This window comes from Archocentrus centrarchus, chromosome 2 (genome assembly GCF_007364275.1).
Source record: "Archocentrus centrarchus isolate MPI-CPG fArcCen1 chromosome 2, fArcCen1, whole genome shotgun sequence".
In the NCBI taxonomy this organism is placed as follows: Eukaryota; Metazoa; Chordata; class Actinopteri; order Cichliformes; family Cichlidae; genus Archocentrus; species Archocentrus centrarchus.
This window is the reverse complement of record NC_044347.1, coordinates 5,201,110-5,222,940: the sequence shown is the minus strand read 5'-3', so window position 1 is coordinate 5,222,940 and position 21,831 is coordinate 5,201,110. Positions and strand designations below refer to the sequence as shown.

General features: G+C 42.1%; 1 protein-coding gene across 1 annotated transcript; it reads left to right on the top strand.

Annotated features, from left to right (window-relative positions):
* The first annotated feature begins 2,006 nt into the window (after positions 1 to 2,006).
* Positions 2,007 to 21,542, top strand: LOC115796312 (protein NLRC3-like). The gene is made up of 11 exons (XM_030752657.1): positions 2,007 to 2,055; positions 2,140 to 2,277; positions 8,913 to 8,991; positions 9,154 to 9,373; positions 9,508 to 11,305; positions 12,356 to 12,529; positions 17,708 to 17,881; positions 18,704 to 18,877; positions 19,694 to 19,849; positions 20,703 to 20,749; positions 20,925 to 21,542. Exons 3-11 carry the CDS (start codon positions 8,989 to 8,991, stop codon positions 21,461 to 21,463), a joined length of 3,285 nt encoding a protein of 1,094 aa, XP_030608517.1. The 5' UTR covers positions 2,007 to 2,055; positions 2,140 to 2,277; positions 8,913 to 8,988; the 3' UTR covers positions 21,464 to 21,542.
* Positions 21,543 to 21,831: the final 289 nt, after the last annotated feature.

Sequence of the window (21,831 nt, the reverse complement as noted above, 5' to 3'; positions counted from 1 at the left end):
CGCGTTTACACGAGGACATGTGAAACGATGAAAACGATGTAGTTCCCATGCCAGGCCACAAGTTGGCGTTGGTTTTCTCTTTGCAGTTTGTTTACGCAAGACGCGCATGCGTGGAGTGACACAGTAGGTAGTGCGGCAAATTGTTCATTACTTACAAAACGGCCAATGTGAGAGGTTTTGTGTGGACAGATGATGAGGTTGGATCGCTGCTGCACACAACGCTGAATTACAAAACGGTAAAAACACAGGAAAAGCATAAGAAGCACTCGTGAATCCGCGAGTACTGTTTATCAGTTTGCGCGTGCGCGAAAAACTGGCCGTCGCAACCATAGTGCGCATGTGCGAGTCGAGCGTTTTCAAATCACCCCGGTTTCAAGTGTTTACACGAAAACGCAAGCCGGTGCGTTTCTGAAACGCTCCACTCTGGACCCCGTTTCTGAAACACATCGTTTTCACTCTGTTGTCGTGTAAACAGAAGGGCGAAACGCATCAAAACGACACCGTTGTCGTGTAAACGCAAGGCCGAAACGCATCAAAACGACACCGTTTCAAAATGAAAACGGTCTCGTGTAAACGGCACCTTAATCAGATGAGTTTCTAATGTGACCTGCAGTCCTGATGTCACTGCATGGCAGAAGATCCAGATGTGAAACCAGCTGAGATGGAACATCTGTTACTGTTTGTCTTTCCTGTTAAAAACTAAAGAGGAATAAATGGAGTGAAACTTTGAATAATTTTAATTCTGATGGTTGAAAACGTTGTTCAGATGTGTTAAATTGACTGAATATTAATGATTGAAGCTTCCAGTCAGCTTCATGGGGTTTATGGCTTCATCTAGTGGACTGATAGTAGAATTAGAGCTGATGGCAGCCTCCTCCGTCTCACACTGTCTGACTGCATTCAGCTGCACACATGATGAAAGGAGGATTTCAGTTGATGTGCACATGAATTAATACCTTGAATTATCAGGAACCATCTTACCTTACAGTCATCATCAGATGAGATGCTGGACTGCACTCAGGGGGCTGATGGTCAGTGAGATGCTGGAGCTTCAGGGAGCACTGATCTGGTTGTTGCAGCCATCCTGGCTCCTGGAGATGCTGAGCACCAGTTCATGTCTGTCTGTCAATCATTTATGAGCTCATATTTAACAGGAATCAGTGAGACAGCAGATGAAATATTGATGATGTTTATTTGCTGCTTTGTCAGCAGCGGCTGCTGAAAAGCCCACAATCCATCAGTTTGAGCTGCTGCTGCTGCTTTCTAACTTTGTGTAACCACTGAGATGAGTTTACAGACACAGGTCAGCTGGAACTGAGCATGTGCTCAAATGCTGAATGACTTTGTGAACACATCATAAACTCATCTGCCTCTCCTCAGCTTCATCTTCATCAGCTCCTCCTCCTCCACCTCTCTGTGCTCTCCTCCATCTGTCCTCTTCTCTCTCTGCCATTCTTTCCCTTTGCTGCAGCGCTGACACATTATTATTGATCAGCTGTTAGAGGCTGAATGTCACAGCCACAGATAATCTGATGCTTTCCTTTGACCATCCAGTTTGTCTTTATTGGCTCTGCCATTAAATCCACCTCAGTGATGACTGAGTTTCACATGGATTTTTACATCCAGCACAGATTTAACACCAACACAAATCCACAGTTAAAGTATCCAAGTACATTTACTGCAGTACTTTACTTCTTTGTTCTCTTAAAGTTCTGCGACTATATTTGAATATTTGCAGGTTGTTTCTCTTTTTTCTGCTCGACACTTTTTCACAGCTACAGTTACTTCAGCCTGTACAGATTCAAAGTACAGCTTACATGTTACTGAGTGTAACAGGATCTACTTTCAGTACTTTAAGTACGCGTCACAGTGTCAAAGTGAATCAGTGTGTGTGTGCTGGGCTGATGTGTGTTTCCTCTGCAGGTGAAGGTAGAAAGTGTGTGTGAGCTGATGTGAATTCAGCAGCATGGATCAGTGTGAGGACAGAGAGGAGGGAGTCCCTCCCTCTAAAACCACTCTGTGTGGGGAACATGAGAGCCAGACCAAAGCTCAGAGGTGAGATGACCATCTCTAACTGTCCATGACTCTTCTCCATGTCACAGCTCAGCACTCACATCACTGCTGCATCATTATTTACAGGAAAAAGCGCAGAACTAAACATAAACCCAAACCTGAACCTGAACCTGAACCTGAACCCAGCTGTGTGTCCTTAAAGAGTGATCGGTCTAAACTGCGTCCCCTTGATTTTAAAGGACAACAACCTTCTGCTGCAGAGAGGTGAGCTGTTAGTAACATTTACCTGCTTGATGATGTTTTATATGAACTTCAGTACAAACTGTCACTCCTTCAGTCCCATTTCAACCTTCTCTTAGAGACAAACTGTTTCTAAAGAGCTGAAAATCCATTTTAGCAAAATCAGCAAATTTGAAATGAAACCAGACAGTTTTCTTCTGTTTGTTTGTTTGTGAAGAAATCAAACATCTGCTGCTGATCAAACTATTTGATTGTAATCATGAATTTCTCTTCATATTTAAGAGTGGTCTAAATGTTGTCCTGAAGTAAGAGTCAAACATCTTTTCTAAACATTGCAGTGTATAAAGCTGACCCAACAAGACTGTTGATCTTCTGCTCTCTGAATCACTTCAGTGTAAATGTTTGTAGGCTTTAGTCCATCTGTCCACACAGGTTGTGTTGTTTTACTCACTGTGTATGTGCTGTATGTGGGAAATGTCCATCTAAATAATCTCGTAACGCCACTAACAGAGCTGACCCAATACACAACTGAACTACAATCAGTCCCACACTTGAATGCATCCTGTCCATACCCAGGAGACTGAAGCTGCTGCTGATTGGCTAACATGCTGTATACACTACACCTGTGTTGATGGAAACATGGTGTAAGGCAGGGGTGGCCAAACTTGCGGCCCACGGGCTGCTTCCAGCCCCGCCCACTTTCGGTCCAGAAATTGATGTCAAAAATAACATACAATTTGGCCCTTTAAGTTACTTGTTTGCCATTTCGCTTAACCCCCTTAATTGGCGGGGAAGGCGAAATGCCAAAAACGTAACTTAAAGGGCCAAATTGTATGTTGTAAAGTGTAAAATGGCCATTGCTCCATGTAGTGAATACCAGAGAGAGAGCACATGGCATCCATGAGATTCAGAATTTTTACATATTCTTGAAATAAAAACAACTTTTTCCATAAGTCACCATGTTGTTTCCATGTTGAATCACCGAGTTTGATGGCCACAATATAAAAACTTAAATGACCAAAATATAGAAAAACTAAGGAGTAACTTGCCTTTCTCTGCTGTCCTGTTGTCCAAAAGACTTCAGTGATGTCACTTTCTGATGTACATTCTATCATGGTTCATTGTATTTATTAGGGATGGCACGATACCACTTTTTTATGTCCGATACCGATACCGATATTTTACATTTGGATATCGGCCGATACCGATATAAATCCGATGTTTAAAATTGATCCAGGCATTTTAAAAACATAAAAATTTTTTTTTTTTAAAAAGACATCAACGGTCTCTCACACAACAAAATCAAAGTCTTTTAGTTGTCCCACATACAAGACTAAGGACCAGGGCGGGCAGAGCTTTTTAGGCAGTGGCACCAAAGCTCTGGAACCAAAGCTCTCTTTTTTTCCAAGATGGCGCCGCGAATGGATGCCCTGGTACTTCGGTGCGCTCTGTTTTGTTTGTTTTTGTGCGTTATTTCTGTGTCTGGACACTCTTCTGGGTATTCTTACACCAGAGAAGAGCTTTTCAACATTAGGTCCACAACACCTTCGGATTTATTTCCTGTTTTTGTCGCATCTGCGGCGGATTTATTACACACTCTGGCCCAGAAAGTGAGACGCCGAAAGAGAGGGAAGCGCGCTGGCGTCCTTGTGAGGCTAAGGAGACGTGGATTACGCACAGCCTTACCTGGGATTTTCCTCTCCAACGTGCGTTCACTTAGGAACAAAATGGACGAACTGACACTGATGAGGAGCATGAATAGAGACTTTTCCATATCCTGTGTGTTATGCTTCACGGAGTCATGGCTGTGTGAGGAGATACCGGACTGCGCGCTCCAGTTGGAGGGATTTCATCTCCTCCGCGCAGACCGGCAAGCTGCGCTTTCCGGCAAGGCTACAGGTGGAGGAGTCTGCTTCTACATAAACAGTGGCTGGTGTACGGATGTGACAGTGATTGCTAAGCACTGCTCTCCCTCACTGGAATATCTTTTCATTCACTGTAAACCGTTCTACTCTCCGCGGGAGTTCGCTTCATTCATACTGGCTGCTGTTTACATCCCGCCGGACGCGGACGTGCACGAGGCCCAGTGCGCGCTCACAGAGCAGATTCTGTGCATGGAGCGGACATACCCGGACTCTCTTATCATCGTACTTGGGGACTTTAATAAAGCCAGCCTGAGACAGGAACTTCCCAAATATAAACAATATATCACATGTCCGACCAGAGAGGAGAAGACATTAGACCACTGCTACAGCACGATAAGCGGGGCTTTATCACGCAGTGCCCCGCGCTGCACTCGGCCTCTCTGACCACGACATGATCCACCTGATCCCCGCGTACAGACAGAGGCTGAAGCTCTCAAAACCTGTGGTGAGGACAACAAAGCAGTGGACCCGTGAGGCTGTGGAGGAGCTCCGCACATGCTTCGAAACTACAGACTGGGACTCAATGAGGGCTGCCTGTGACAGTCTGGATGACTACACGGACACTGTAACCTCGTATATCCACTTCTGCGAGGACAGCATTGTGCCATCACGCACCAGGGTGAGTTATAACAGTGACAAACCCCGGTTTACTCCCAAACTGAAGCAGCTGTGGATAGAGAAGAGGGAGGCTTTTAAAAGTGGGGACAAAGACTGCTACAAAGAGGCCAAGTACAGGTTTAGCAAGGAAGTGGCCACTGCTAGATCACATCACTCTGAGAATATACAGCAGCAGATCTCAGAGAACGACGCGGCCTCTGTATGGAAAGGTTTTAGGCAGATTACCAACTACAAGCCTAAAACCCCCCACTCCACAGACGACCTACAAACTGCAAATAGACTGAACGAGTTCTATTGTCGTTTTGATGGTCAGTTCAGCAGCCTTCACACCTCCACCAGTCCCAACCACAATACAGCCAACACAAATATTCACCCCCCAACCTCCCCCACTCCCCACACCTCAGAGAAGCCCACATCATCAAGGACTCCCACCCCAGAGTCCCCCTCCTCCCCCACCCCCACAGTCTTTTGTATTCAGGAGGACCAGGTGCTAAAGCAGTTCAGGAGTGTCAAAGCTCGCAAAGCTCCAGGTCCAGATGGTGTCTCACCTGCCACACTGAGACACTGTGCTAACGAGCTTGCCCCATTGTTCACGAACATCTTCAACTCCTCACTGGAGGCTTGCCACGTGCCTGTCTGCTTTAAAACCGCTACCATTGTTCCTGTCCCCAAGAAGCCAAGGATCACTGGACTAAATGACTACAGACCTGTGGCACTGACTTCTGTGGTCATGAAGTCATTTGAGCGTCTGGTGCTGTCCCACCTCAAGTCCCTCACAGCCCCCCTTCTGGACCCCCTGCAGTTTGCCTACAGAGCCAACAGGTCTGTGGACGACGCCATCAACCTGACTCTGCACTTCATCCTACAGCATCTGGACTCCCAGGGAACCTACGCCAGGATCCTGTTTGTGGACTTCAGCTCTGCCTTCAACACCATCATCCCTGATCTCCTCCAAGACAAGCTGTCCCAGATGAACGTGCCAGATCCCATCTGCAGGTGGATCATTGACTTCCTGATGAACAGGAAGCAGCACGTGAGGCTGGGGAAGAATGTCTCGGACTCCCGGACCATCAGCACTGGCACTCCTCAGGGCTGTGTCCTCTCTCCTCTGCTCTTCTCCCTGTATACCAACTGCTGCACCTCTGACCACCAGTCTGTCAAGCTTATTAAGTTTGCAGACGACATGACTCTCATCGGACTCATCTCAGACGGGGACGAGTCGGCCTACAGGATGGAGGTCAAACGTCTGGTGTCCTGGTGCAGCCACAATAACCTGGTACTGAACGCCCAGAAGACAGTGGAGATTATAGTGGACATTAGGAAGCACACAGCCCCTCTACCCTCCATCATCCTGACTGACACCCCCATCACCACAGTGGACTCTTTTCGCTTCCTGGGAACTACCATCACCCAGGACCTCAAGTGGGAGCCCACCATCACCTCTGTTGTCAAAAAGGCCCAGCAGAGGATGTACTTCCTGCGGCAGTTGAAGAAATTCAACTTGCCAGTAAGGACCATGGTGCAGTTCTATACTGCCATCATTGAGTCCATCCTCACCTCCTCCATCACTGTGTGGTACGCTGGAGCCACCACTAGGGACAAACAGAGACTACAGCGCGTTGTGCACTCTGCTGAGAAGGTGATTGGCTGTAACCTCCCATCTCTCCAGGACCTGTACACCTCCAGGACACTGGGGCGTGCAGGTCGGATCACAGCCGACCACTCTCACCCTGGGCACAGACTTTTTGACCCTCTCCCCTCAGGCAGGAGGCTACGGTCCATACGGACCAGAACCTCCCGCCATAAGAACAGTTTCTTCCCCTCTGCTGTTGGACTCATGAACAATTACCCTAAGACTGTTACCACCACCCTCCACAAACGCTGATGACCCTATGTCTATGCACCTGTCTGATTGCACTGATGTACATATTAGTGGAATATAGTCTACATTCTTTTATCTTTTAATTAGTCTCTGCACTGTATATTTTGTAATTTTGTAATATTGTGCTATAGTTATAGCTCTAATATCTCTGTATATTTGCAATTTGTATACTTGTATATTGTCTTATAGTTTTTATACTTATTTGTTTTTTTCTGTAAGCACGAAGTACCGCAGCAATTTCCTAATGCTGTGAACCTGTTCACCCATATGGCAATAAAAACCTTCTGATTCTGATTCTGATTCTGATTCTGAACTGTTTACCACTCCAGCTCCATTTAGCTGACTCTGTGGCGTCATTTAAAAAATAGTTGAAAACTTTTCTGTTTAACCAGGCTTTCTGGTTTCTGACTTTATTTTTATTCTTTTTCTTTTAATCTGGTAATATTATGTTTTTAACATAGTGTTTTCTGGGGGTGGGGGGGTGGTTGATATTGTGTTTTAATTATTGTACAGCGCTTTTCTGTCTGTGAAAAACGCTATATAAATAAACTTTACTTACTTACAACAATAACTATCACCTGAATCCTGTTGCTTCTGTGTGAGAAGGTGATGCTTATGGAATGTTGCAAATTTCATTAGGGCTGCAACTATCGATTATTTTAGCAATTGTGTATTCTATTTATATTGATTACCCAAGTAAAACAAACAGGGTGGATTTCTTCACTTACTGATCAGGTGGTTGATGAAGGACCTCCAGCTGTTTCCCAGTAAAGGTTTAATGGAGGTTACAGGGACAAAAAGGCTTCTTTTGGACACTAGAAAAACATTTCCTTCTGCTCCATCTGAGCGCGCCGGCTCCGCCTCTTTCCGCTTGTGCAGACAGACTGCACGTAAATCAGCTGATTGCTGCTGTTGCGTCATCAGTGCTCACGTGAAAAACTAGGGGCTGCATGAGCGCAATCTTGTAATGCTTTATATTTACAAGCATTTTCCTAAATACGTTTCTACTGCAGGTCTATATTTAGTCACAAATCAGGGATTAAAGTATCAAAAATATTTTGACGGGGAAGGGGTCCTTCCGGTACCGGACAGTCACCAGTGCTAATAGCTGCGCTCGCTAGCAGTATGTCCGGGAGCTGAAGTAGAGAAAAAAAATAACAGCTGATTCTCAGCACAGCGAGCACAACACACAAACAAGGCAGAGAGCGGTGGAGGCGGAAAAACATGTCAGCGATGATCGCTCAGTGTCAAAGGGAATCCATCGCAGCGACGGAGGATCTGAGGGGGTTGTTTTCTAACTCCTGATCCCCCACTCCATTCCAGTAGGTGGCGGTAATGCAGCTCTAAGCTGGTTTGGTCAACCGCAAACCCACAAGAAGAAGACGACGACAGAGCACTGTAATGCAGCTAATGTGAGCGAAACGTTATTTAATGTATCGGATTACATTTTTTTATTTCTTTCCGATATCCGATCCAGTAATTTAGGCCAGTATCGGACCGATACCGATACTGAATATCGGATCAGCGCATCCCTAGTATTTATGGGGGGAGAACCATTCATGTAACGGGGTTGGGGGTTAGCCAGGGACAGAACTGAATAATGTGATTTTAATGAATAATTAACAGTTAATCTGGAAAATATACATCAATAACAAAAGAGCACAAATAGATATTTATGTTGATATCAACATTTATTAATTGATTTAATAATTTAATTTGGTATTATAAAAGTATACTTTTATCTATGACTTGAGGGACATGACTAAATAGGCACTGTCAAGTGAAAAAAATATTTTATTTCCCATAAAAGGATTAAAGGATTTCATTTCTCCAATATCACTGTGTTCATCTGCTACAGTATATGATATATTTAACTGAAACTGCTGATCCGAACAACCAATGATTTATGAAGGAAAATCATGAAAATTATCAGGGGTGCCCAAACTTCTGCATACCACTGAAAACGTTCATGTCCAATAATAGTTATTCAATTGAAGGAAAAGACTGTTGGACACCAGTAATGATTTAAAAGAGTAAATAGATACAATTTCAACCTTTGAAAAAACAGTGAGGACTTAAATTCAAAGCATATTGTTGACCTGTTCATTGTATGTGTGATCAGCAGGACTGTTAAATTTAAACAGTGACATGAAGCCACCCAAGTCAGTGTTAAAATATCACCTATTAGATCTTTAAACCTGTGCTTGAACCAATTCTTCATGATTCCTTCACAGAGTGGATCAGCAGAGCTCAGAGGGTCCCAGTGGTCAGTCTGCCCAACAGCCCCAAACACAGCTGGACTCCATATTTATGGTTTGTACAACTACTGTTAAAGTTTTCTGTTCAGTCATCTCCATGCTGCTCTTTGTAGAACACTGCTCACGACACTGACAATGAAGGTGTTTCAAACATGGATCTGATGTTTGGCTCTATGATTCAGTCTGATTGGGTCGTTCATATAATATTCTGTTCTAGCTGCTGGAGGAAAACATCATCACTTTTGTGAAGAATGAACTGAAGAAGATCCAGAAGGTTCTGAGTCCAGATTACCCAAAACGCTTAGAGAGTCAGAGAGAGGATGAGGAGCTGTTGAAAGGTGAAGATGAAAAGAGAAGCAGAGAGGCTTTTGTGAAGATCACACTGTACTTCCTGAGGAGAATGAAGCAGGAGGAGTTGGCTGACCGTCTGCAGAGCAGTAAGAGGATTTCTCTGAAGGTTTAAACTGTTGAAAGAACAGTTTGACATTTGTAAATTTATATTTATCTATTTCTGAATGTAGGACATGCTGAAATTGATATTTTTAAGAATATATGTTTTGTGTTCTTGGAGAATTTACAGTCCTGTGCCAACATAAACTTAAATCCACCCTGAAGAAGAAGTTCCAGTGTGTGTTTGAGGGCATCGCTAAAGCAGGAAACCCAACCCTTCTGAATCAGATCTACACAGAGCTCTACATCACAGAGGGAGGGACTGCAGAGGTCAATGATGAACATGAGGTCAGACAGATTGAAACAGCATCCAGGAAACCAGACAGACCAGAAACAACAATCAGACAAGAAGACATCTTTAAAGGCTCACCTGGAAGAGATGAACCAATCAGAACAGTGCTGACAAAGGGAGTGGCTGGCATTGGGAAAACAGTCTTAACACAGAAGTTCACTCTGGACTGGGCTGAAGACAAAGCCAACCAGGACATCCAGTTCATGTTTCCATTTACTTTCAGAGAGCTGAATGTGCTGAAAGAGAAAAAGTTCAGCTTGGTGGAACTTGTTCATCACTTCTTTACTGAAACCAAAGAAGCAGGAATCTGCAGCTTTGAAGACTTCCAGGTTGTGTTCATCTTTGATGGTCTGGATGAGTGTCGACTTCCTCTGGACTTCCACAACACTGAGATCCTGGCTGATGTTACAGAGTCCACCTCAGTGGATGTGCTGCTGACAAACCTCATCAGGGGGAACCTGCTTCCCTCTGCTCACCTCTGGATAACCACACGACCTGCAGCAGCCAATCAGATCCCTGCTCAGTGTGTTGACATGGTGACAGAGATCAGAGGGTTCACTGATCCACAGAAGGAGGAGTACTTCAACAAGAGATTCAGAGATGAGGAGCAGGCCAGCAGGATCATCTCCCACATCAAGACATCACGAAGCCTCCACATCATGTGCCACATCCCAGTCTTCTGCTGGATCACTGCTACAGTTCTGGAGGATGTGCTGAAGACCAGAAAGAGAGGAGAGCTGCCCAAGACTCTGACTGAGATGTACATCCACTTCCTGGTGGTTCAGACCAAAGTGAAGAAGGTCAAGTATGATGGAGGAGCTGAGACAGATCCACACTGGAGTCCAGAGAGCAGGAAGATGATTGAGTCTCTGGGAAAACTGGCTTTTGATCAGCTGCAGAAAGGAAACCTGATCTTCTATGAATCAGACCTGACAGAGTGTGGCATCGATATCAGAGCAGCCTCAGTGTACTCAGGAGTGTTCACACAGATCTTTAAAGAGGAGAGAGGGCTGTACCAGGACAAGGTGTTCTGCTTCATCCATCTGAGTGTTCAGGAGTTTCTGGCTGCTCTTCATGTCCATCTGACCTTCATCAACTCTGGAGTCAATCTGCTGGAAGAACAACAAACAACCTCCATATGGTCTACATTATTTAATATATCTAAATTACAATCTTTGCACCAGAGTGCTGTGAACAAGGCCTTACAGAGTCCAAATGGACACCTGGACTTGTTCCTCCGCTTCCTCCTGGGTCTTTCACTGCAGACCAATCAGACTATCCTACGAGGTCTTCTGACACAGACAGGAAGTAGCTCACAGACCAATCAGGAAACAGTCCAGTACATCAAGAAGAAGCTCAATGAGAATCTGTCTGCAGAGAAAAGCATCAACCTGTTCCACTGTCTGAATGAACTGAATGATCGTTCTCTAGTGGAGGAGATCCAACAATTCCTGAGTTCAGGAAGTCTGTCCACAGATAAACTGTCTCCTGCTCAGTGGTCAGCTCTGGTCTTCATCTTACTGTCATCAGAAGAAGATCTGGATGTGTTTGACCTGAAGAAATACTCTGCTTCAGAGGAGGCTCTGCTGAGGCTGCTGCCAGTGGTCAAAGCCTCCAACAAAGCTCTGTAAGTTATCATAAACATTTAATAACTTAAATACACTTTAAACAGGAAATTACTTTCTTCATATGATCCATACAGTGGTGTGCAAACCTCCTGATTTCTTAATATTTGTCTCTCTTCCATATTTTCAGATCAGCAAACAAATTTTAATAATATAACCATTAGACAACATGTAGTTTAAATAATTGATATAATTTATTATTTTCACTTAATTGAATAATTCATCATTTAATAACATGAGTAAATATAAAATGTAGATATGTTTGTGTAATATAAAAATTTCTTTGATGATATAAAACATGTGAGTGTGTCAAATATGTAACAAACTAAGAAATCAGTAACGGATCAAATACTTTTTCACAGCACTGTATTAAGTTTGGGCAATTTGCTTCATTGTCCAGTTGCCCTCCCCCTGTGGCATTGCTGATGACTGACAGCAGAAGAGCTGCCATTGTGGTATTGATATCTTTAAAACAAAAAAAAATATATGAGTGACTTCCAGCATGAAGAATCCTTTGCATGTTGACAATCACCACTTTGTGATTCAGCCTCTTAATTACTGAACATATGATGACTGGATATCAGCTGAACAGTGATAACAGTGGAGGAAACAAGTGAAGGAGATGAGATAAAGGAGCATCTCTGTGAATGCACAGTTACATTAAACTCTGATTTAAAAAATAAATACATAAAAATCAGACAAGAAGTCAGAAATATCTTCCTATTTTCTCTTATTTGATTGTTATTGTGATGGATCACTGTCAACACACACACACACACACACACACACACACACAAACACACACTCAAAGCATGTCTGTTGACATTCAGACACGTCTGTGTTGCAAGTGTTTGGTGTTTTTGGAAGACTGAACATGAAACTGTAGCAAAGCAGATTTAATTGATTATGACTCAGAATAATGATAATAACAATGTAATGCACTAATAGGGAAATTAGATTAAAAGATTGGTGAGCTATTGCCCGTCACTTTGACCATTGTTGACACCATCATCCATCAGGACAACCCTACACTATATGTTATATCTCTTCAGGCTGAGCAGCTGTAACCTGTCAGAGAGAAGCTGGGAAGCTCTGTCCTCCTCTCTTCAACTAGAAGACTGTGAGCTGACAGAGCTAGACCTGAGTAACAACAACCTGCAGGACTCAGGATTGAAGCTGCTGCTTGCTGGATTGGAGAGTCCCCGCTGTAAACTGGAGACACTCAGGTCAGATCATGCGGTTTGTGATTTGATGTGAGATTTGTTTACCAAATACTTTAATTTATATCCTGACATGTCCTTAATTGTAAATCTCTTTCAAAGTGTTTTTTTGAGTTTTATTGCATCTAAAACCAGATTTTTAGCTTTGAACAAGCTTCCAGTTTTCTTGCAGTTAACAGCTGCTTATAAGCAGTGAAGTCTATATTTGCATGTGCCAATAACTGAGAAAAGGACAGAAATGAACACATAAATAACTCAGGGGCAGCTGGATGGTGAGGGGGGGTCTGATAGAAATATGCAAAATCAAATTTCAAAAAGAGGAATTCACTCCAGGCACAAACTACGAAGAAATATCACTGGTTGGTAGATCTGTCGTGAAAATGCACCAAAACACCAACATCTGCTGTGTGTGTTTAATAAACCTTTATCAGCATTTCTGCAGTTATTTCAGGATTCATATTCATGTAATTGTATTAATGTTGCTGCCCTCTTATGGGCCAAACTGTAATGTTATTAATTATTATTCAGGAAAAAACAAACATTTGAGAGGAACCTGTGTATTCAGACTCAGAGCTTTAGCTGTGAAGCAGACCTCTAATGTGCTCCTCCTCATCAAACATTATCATCATCATCATCAGTCTGTCACTCATCTGCATCATCATCCACTCTGCTTCACTCCCAGCAGCTGAAAACAGTATGAAAGCTGCAGCACAAGGTTCAGTTAGCTTTGCTCAACAATAGAAAGAAATGTGCTCCAAAGAGATACTTTTACTTTCTTACTTTGAGTACATTTCACAGTCTGTACTTTTATTTGAGTAAAAGTGAAAAAGTACAGGCTACTGTGGTAGAGAACTATAGCAAGATATATTTTTAACAAAAGTATCTGAACTTCACCTAAAGTAAAGAATGTCTGTACTTTTCCACCTCTGCATGTGTGTCATTATCCATACAAACCTGGACTTGCAGCTCAATCTGTTAAAACTTAAGACAATATGACCAAAAACATGAGATGACTGGAATTTTGTGGTGTATTACATTAATATTATTATTACTAGTATTATTTTCTGCACACGTGATTCTTAATATAGTTTCACAGCAGCTCATTTTTCTCTCAGTAGTTTATGAAGCATAAAGTGACTTTAAGCTGCTCTCTTGTCACAAGGGTTCACCACAGCAGCAGCTCCATGTTTGATTTGACTGTTATCCCCCAGATGTTCTTCCTGATGCTTGTACTGGACCAGTAACTTTTCAAGCAAATGTGTGAACCACTATAATGTTATCATAGAAAAATATGAAGAAAATAAAAATACCCCACAACATAAATAACTACACTTAGGCAAACAGAAATGTGATATTTGATATTGCCCAATATTATATTACATTTAAGACCCTTACAGAGCTACAGTGGACAATTTATATGTTGATCTGGAAAATTTGGTATTGATCTGATACCATGTAAACAGAGGGCCAATATCACTGATGCTTTTAACTTTTAAAGGAACCTTCTGCACTTTTATCATATAGAGCAGATGTCCAGCCATCAGTTTGTGCCCTGAAGCTCTGCTTACTTGTGTTATGCAGCAGGACAATGATCCAAAACCAGAGATGGCAAAAGTACTGACATTCTGTACTTAAGTAGAAGTACAAGTACTTGTGTTAAAAAATACTTTGGTAAAAGTCGAAGTACTGGTTCAACTTTTTTACTTAAGTAAAAGTAAAAAAGTACAGGCTCTGAAATGTACTTAAAGTAATAAAGTAAAAGTAGTTCTTTGGAGGACTTTTCTACCAACTATTTTTCTGTAAAGCTAACTGAACCTCATTATATATTATTGTAATAATATAAAATAATACATGAGAATACAAATGTTATTCTAATCTAAATTTTAATTCTAATAAATGCTCTCAGCTTGAATCTGTTATGTAGGACACAATCTGTGAAAGGGAATTTAAACACAGCTCTGTTCTCTGTGTCCTCCATAGTAGAGGGTGACTGTGCCTCCACCTAAACACCAACATGAGGATACTCAGGGGTTACAGTGGGATTCAGAAGGTGGAGGAACCCTGAGATCAGCTGTAGTGGGTCTGCATAGGGAGAAGAATCACAGCTTTCTATTGTAGCTGCAGTAAATGATGTTGGTGTGCAGGCTGTGATCAGCTGACCTGCTGCTGCTGCTCTGAGGTTTACTGCTCTGTGTGGATGAACTGAACTCACAAAGATGTAACCCAGTATTTCACAGCTCTCTGAGCTGATCTCCATCCCCTACACTGACAGCATACAGGCTGTAGAAATGTTGGATTCAGCAGAGGTGGCAAAAGTACTGACATTCTGTACTTAAGTAGAAGTACAAGTACTTATGTTAAAAAATACTTTAGTAAAAGTCGAAGTACTGGTTCAACTTCTCTACTTAAGTAAAAGTAAAAAAGTACAGGCTCTGAAATGTACTCAAAGTAAGAAAGTAAAAGTAGTTCTTTGGAGGATGTTTCTACAAGCTATTTTTTTGTAAAACTAACCAAACCTCATTATATATTATTGTAATAATATAAAATAATATTACATGAGAATACAAATGTTATTCCAATCTAAATTTTAATCCTAATGAATGCACTCAGCTTGAAACTGTTATGTAGGACACAAACTGTTAAAGGGAATTTAAACACAGCTCTATTCTCTGTGTCCTCCATAGTAGAGGGTGACTGTGCCTCCACCTAAACACCAACATGAGGATACTCAGGGGTTACAGTGGGATTCAGAAGGTGGAGGAACCCTAAGATCAGCTGTAGTGGCTCTGCATAGGGAGAAGAACCACAGCTTTCTATTGTAGCTGCAGTAAATGATGTTGGTGTGCAGGCTGTGATCAGCTGACCTGCTGCTGCTGCTCTGAGGTTTACTGCTCTGTGTGGATGAACTGAACTCACAAAGATGTAACCCAGTATTTCACAGCTCTCTGAGCTGATCTCCATCCCCTACACTGACAGCATACAGGCTGCAGAAATGTTGGATTCAGTGAATGAATCTCAGCATCAGCAGCTTTGATTCAGACTCATCTCTGCTGCACTGATGTAACCTGTAACTCTGACCATGAACACAGCCTCTGTGCTCCAGTCCAACACAGAGCTTTACTGTAAATACAGTACAACAAGCTAACCTAAACTGCAGTATTTTCATAGAATCTTTGAATTACACAACGTCAGCATACTTCAGTTTATTTTCCAGTCCTTACCTTTAATTCTAACCTCTCTTCTTCCTCTCCTGTCCTCTTTCTCCATCTATGAGTGAACTTCTCTCTCTTTGCTCTCCCTGAAATACAGCAGCTCTTCTTTTAGCTAGCAGACACACTGTGTAACAAACTGCACACACTTTGTGTGTTTGCTGATATTTGTTGAGCATTTAGAAACGTTGCATTTACCTGCCACACGTTACTCCCTTCGTGCTCGCTCCTCTTCAGTAGCGCTAGCTAAGCTGCTTATGTGCCGCAGCGCAACTTACGGACTCGGTCCGGCCCGCTGTAACTCCTGATTATAGCGCTATAAATGAGACATTAATTATATGGGTTTGCGTATTTAATCCCTTTGTACGAGATAAGCCCCGATGATGGAGGATACGCAGTACGATTGTCTCTTATGTGTTATTATTTCTCCGTTTAGGCTCAGATCGTTTGATGTTTGACGGCGCACTGACCGGAAATGCAAACTTCTCTCTGACGTGTTAAAAAGTAACGAGTCTGTTTGAAAATGTAAGAAGTAGAAAGTACCGATACTTGTGTAAAAATGTAGGGAGTAAAAGTAAAAAGTAGTCAGAAAAATAAATACTTAAGTATAGTACAGATACCTGAAAAATCTACTTAAGTACAGTAACGAAGTATTTGTACTTCGTTACTTCCTACCTCTGGGATTCAGTGAATGAATCTCAGCATCAGCAGCTTTGATTCAAACTCATCTCTGCTGCACTGATGTAACCTGTAACTCTGACCATGAACACAGAGCTTTACTGTAAATACAGTATAACAAGCTGACCTGTTTATCATGCACTAAACTGCAGTATTTTCATACAATCTTTGAATTACACAAAGTCAGCATACTTCAGTTTGTTTTCCAGTCCGTACCTTTAAATCTAACCTCTCTTCTTCCTCTCCTGTCCTCTTTCTCCATCTATGAGTGACTTTCTCTCTCTTTGCTCTCCCTGAAATACAGCAGCTCTTCTTTTAGCCAACAGACACACTGTGTGACCAATTACACACACTTTGTGTGTTTGCTGATATTTGTTGAGCATTTAGAAACGTTGCATTTACCTGCCACACATTACTCCCTTTATGCTCGCTCCTCTTCAGTAGCGCTAGCTAAGCTGTTTATGTCCCGCGAGCACAACTTATGGACTCGGTCCGGCCCGCTGTAACCCCTGATTATAGCGCTATGATACATTAATTATATGAGTTACCCCGATTACCCCTGGTGATGGAGGATACGCCAGTTCGATTGTCTCTTATGTTATTATTCCTCCGTTATTCCTCAGATCGTTTGATGTTTGACGGAAATGCAAACTTTTCTCAGACGTGTTAAAAAGTAACGAGTCTGTTTGAAAATGTAAGAAGTAGAAAGTACAGATACTTGTGTAAAAATGTAGGGAGTAAAAGTAAAAAGTAGTCAGAAAAATAAATACTCAAGTAAAGTACAGATACCTGAAAAATATACTTAAGTACAGTAACGAAGTATTTGTACTTCGTTACTTCCTACCTCTGTCCAAAGCACACCAGCAAGTCCACCTCTGATTGGCTAAAGTAAGTCCAACTCAGATGCTTTAAACAGGTCGTTCATGCTGGAAAACCCTCCAATGTGGCTGCATTAAAACAATTCTGTAAAGGACCTATGCGACCTAAAGTCCTCCACAGTGATGAGAGAGACTCATTGTCAGTTATCACAAATGCTTGATTGCAGTTTTTGCTGCCAAGGGAGGCACAACCAGTTATTAGGTTTAAGGGGCAATTAAAGATACTTTAATGGAGTATTGAATGTAGTATCAGTTCCATGACTCTAGTATTAATCTGATACCAATACCATCATTGATATCAAAAATCATTTTAGGAATTTAGGATCCACCCACTAGTAGCACTCCAATTAAATGAAAATGTTAATAATTCTTAATTAAGAAGACCTTTACTAATTGTTTTCTTATTATTGTCTTTTCAGACTGAGTCTCTGTGACCTCTCAGACGGAAGCTGTAAAACTCTGTCCTCAGTTCTCAGCTCCCAGTCCTCTACTCTAAGAGAGCTGGACCTGAGTAACAATGACCTGAAGGACTCAGGAGTGAAAGCTTTATCCTCTGGACTGGAGAATCCACATTGTAAACTGGAAACACTCAGGTCAGCATTCTTCAAATGTTCAACAGATGACTAAAATCTGGTTTCCATTAGTGTCTAAGTGATGCAGGACTGTGTCTGCTGTGATTTGTCAAATTATTAAACTGTGGCAGTTTTTTTTCTTTGCTCAAAGAATTTTATTTTTTGAGTTTGTTTATTTTAAAGATTTCTTTAAATCAGCTCCTGAGCCTTGAATCTGGACTGAAATGCTTTCATAGTTTTTCTAAACTGGCTGATGGATCTGATCAAAAAGCAAAAACATACTAAAAGTGTTGGATGTTGCTCATGATGGTGAAATCCTGTTTTCTGCACAGTTTGTTCTTCTTCCTCTCTCTGTGTCTGACTCTTAATGAAGTCTTTCCTCATGTGCACCTTTAAATGATGTCAGCCTCACCAGCAGCACAGTTCAGTGGAGGATGATGTTTAGCTGCCACTTTGGTTCTGCAAAGATTTGATGGGTTGTGATCAAATTAGTTTCAGATGTTCATGTTGTCCTCACAATGAAATAGAAGAACTTAAACAGTCAGCAGACTTTTAATTTAGTGCCATCATCTGCTCAGACTTCTAGTTTGACCAAAACTTTCATTCAAACCAAAAAGCAGCAAAACTAATGACACTCCCATCAGCCTCAGTCCTACTTTATGTAGATTTGATCATCATTTTGACTTCACTGATTTTATCACTTGTAGACTTTAACATTTAGACTGACTTGGTTATTTTGAACTCCTGTTTCAGTCATTTCATTTTCAAATGATTTGTTGCTGCAGTTTGTTGTCTGCATGCAGCTGCTCTGCTGTTCTCTAAGAGTATCTGTCATGTCTGCAGGCTGTCAGGCTGCCTGATCACAGAAGAAGGTTGTAAGTCTCTGGTCTCAGCTTTGAGCTCCAACCCCTCCCATCTGAGAGAGCTGGACCTGAGTAACAATGACCTGAAGGACTCAGGAGTGAAAGCATTATCTTCTGGACTGGAGAATCCACATTGTAAACTGGAAACACTCAGGTCAGCATTCTTCAAATGTTCAACAGACTAAAATCTGGTTTTCATTAGTGTCTAACTGATGCAGGACTGTGTCTGCTGTGATTTGTCAAATTATCTAAACTGTGGAAGTTTTCTTTTCTCTGCTCAAAGAATTTTTTTTTTGAGTTTCTTTATTTTAAAGATGTCTTTAAATCAGCTCCTGAGCCTTGAATCTGGACTGAAATGCTTTCAGTGTTTTTCTAAACTGGCTGATGGATCTGATCAAAAGCAAAAAACTTACAAAAAATGTTGGATGTTGCTCATGATGGTGAAATCCTGTTTTCTGCACAGTTTGTTCTTCTTCCTCTGTGTCTGATTCTTAATGAAGTCTTTCCTCATGTGCACCTTTAAATGATGTCAGCCTCACCAGCAGCACAGTTCAGTGGAGGATGATGTTTAGCTGCCACTTTGGTTCTGCAAAGATTTGATGGGTTGTGATCAAATTAGTTTCAGATGTTCATGTTGTCCTCACAATGAAATATAAGAACTTCAACAATCAGCAGACTTTTAATTTAGTGCCATCATCTGCTCAGACTTCTAGTTTGACCAAAGCTTTCATTCAAACCAAAAAGCAGCAAAACTAATGACACTCCCATCAGCCTCAGTCCTACTTTATGTAGATTTGATCATCATTTTGACTTCACTGATTTTATCACTTGTAGTCTTTAACATTTAGACTGACTTGGTTATTTTGAACTCCTGTTTCAGTCATTTCATTTTAAAATGATTTGTTGCTTCAGTTTGTTGTCTGCATGCAGCAGCTCTGCTGTTCTCTAAGAGTATCTGTCATGTCTGCAGGCTGTCAGGCTGCCTGATCACAGAAGAAGGTTGTAAGTCTCTGGTCTCAGCTTTGACCTCCAACCCCTCCCATCTGAGAGAGCTGGACCTGAGCTACAACCATCCAGGAGAGGCAGGAGTGAAGCTGCTGGAGCAGCTGAGACTGGAAACTCTCAGGTATGGAGAGGCCTGTTGCAGCCACAGATAGTGTCTGTTAGAGGAGGAAGCTGTACTTCACTCTGGCCCTGTCTGATGACTTCATGCTGGATACGAGTGTTATCTGAACAGTCACACATAGAGGAACCTTTTTACTTTGCTTCTATCAGAAAGTCTGCTTGAACAGAAACAGTAGATATCTGTATGGGGGTCTCAAAGGAGAAAATCTCCATCAACAACAATGGAGCAACCAGTTCAAAGTGATCTCTGCAGAGGAACAGTCTCACATTTTTACCCTCTGACCATCAATGGGATTAAGTTTCATAAATCAATAAATGAGCCTTTCTATTGATTTCCAGTGGCTCATGTTCCTGTTAGGAGAATCTGAAATATTGATCATCAAAGTCAGTGAGAAAAATCAAAGTGAAGCAGACGAGTATGAGAATCAGAGTGAGTGAAACAGAGCAGGAGAATCCAAAAACAGAAACTAATGAAAAGTGAAGTGACAGATGCTTCCTTTGTAGTTCACTGCAGCTGCCTTTGTTTGTGCACTGCAATAATGATCTGATCATTGATCCACTCTGATCATTAATATTCAGACCAAGTAGCAGCACATCAAGGACAGGAAAACAAAAAGTCAGCAGGTCCCTCTGTGATCATTTCCATGCAGAAAAATACAACAAACCTGTTGCATCTTTTTCCAGAGCTGTTAATTAACAGCTCACAGAGTCACTGATGTTCTCCATTTAGAACAAACACAAAGAGGACACAATCTGAAAATCAGTGTCTAACAGTGTGTGTCTGAGAGCGATGTAATGTCCATGTGTGCATGCTGACAGAGACTGTGCTGCTCTGACCCCCCTCCTCCTTTCAGGGTGGAGCCTGCTGGAGTCCGATGGCTGATCCCAGGTCTGAGGAAGTGTAAGTGTGTTTTTAATGTGATTGATGAAAACAAGGCAGCACACATTCAACCATCTTCAAACTGTCACATCACTCATTCACATCTCTGATGTCAGGAGTCATCATCAAAGTGTCAATCAATGAACAGATGATGGATCAATAACTGCAGCTGGATTGTGTTTGTTCTCTCCATCAGATTCCTGTCAACTCACAATCGACACAAACACAGTGAACACAAAACTCAAACTGTCTGACAACAACAGGAAGGTGACACATGTGTTGGAGGTTCAGTCATATCCTGATCATCCAGACAGGTTTGATCGTTGGCCTCAGCTGCTGTGTAGAGATGGTCTGACTGGTCGCTGTTACTGGGAGGTCGAGTGGAGAAGAGATGTTCAAATATCAGTGAGTTACAGAAGAATCAGCAGGAAAGGAAACAGAGAAGACTGTTTGTTTGGAAGGAATGATCAGTCCTGGAGTCTGAGCTGCTCTGATGATGTTTACTCTGTCTGGCACAACAGCAGAGGAACATCCATCTCCTCCTCCTCTCTCTCTCACAGAGTAGCAGTGTATGTGGACTGTCCTGCTGGCACTCTGTCCTTCTACAGAGTCTCCTCTGACACTCTGATCCACCTCCACACCTTCAACACCACATTCACTGAACCTCTTTATCCTGGATTTACACTCTGGTTTCCTCATTTTTGGTTTCCTCCTTCCTCAGTGTCTCTGTGCTGAGTTGAGTGTAAAGAGTGTCCTCCTGTCAGAGAAACTCTGACTGTTGAACAGATAGTTCAGTCTGTACATGTCTGTCTCTTTCACTCACAAACACGTTTTCAGATTCATGGATTCAATCAGTTGATGTTTGAAACTGTTCTCAATGATTCCTTGTAAACTTCTTCCTCTTCAGTCCTTTAAAGATGGAAGCTGCCATTATTCCAGGATCCACATGTTGTTCTTCTGTCTTTTTCCACTCAAAGCTTCACAGTGAATATCAGGATGTTGTGTTTCTCTGAAGCTCAGTTCAGCTCAGATGATTCAGTTCATGTCAGCTGCAGTTAGTTTGCTGCAGATGAGACAAACTGTGATATCAGAGAGGAATCACT

Excerpts from the sequence above, each read along its gene's own strand:
- LOC115796312 (XM_030752657.1), top strand. Across the intron at positions 19,850-20,702 it reads CTGAGACTGGAAACTCTCAG|GGTGGAGCCTGCTGGAGTCC; the intron begins GTATGGAGAGGC and ends TCCTCCTTTCAG. Across the intron at positions 20,750-20,924 it reads GATCCCAGGTCTGAGGAAGT|ATTCCTGTCAACTCACAATC; the intron begins GTAAGTGTGTTT and ends TCTCTCCATCAG.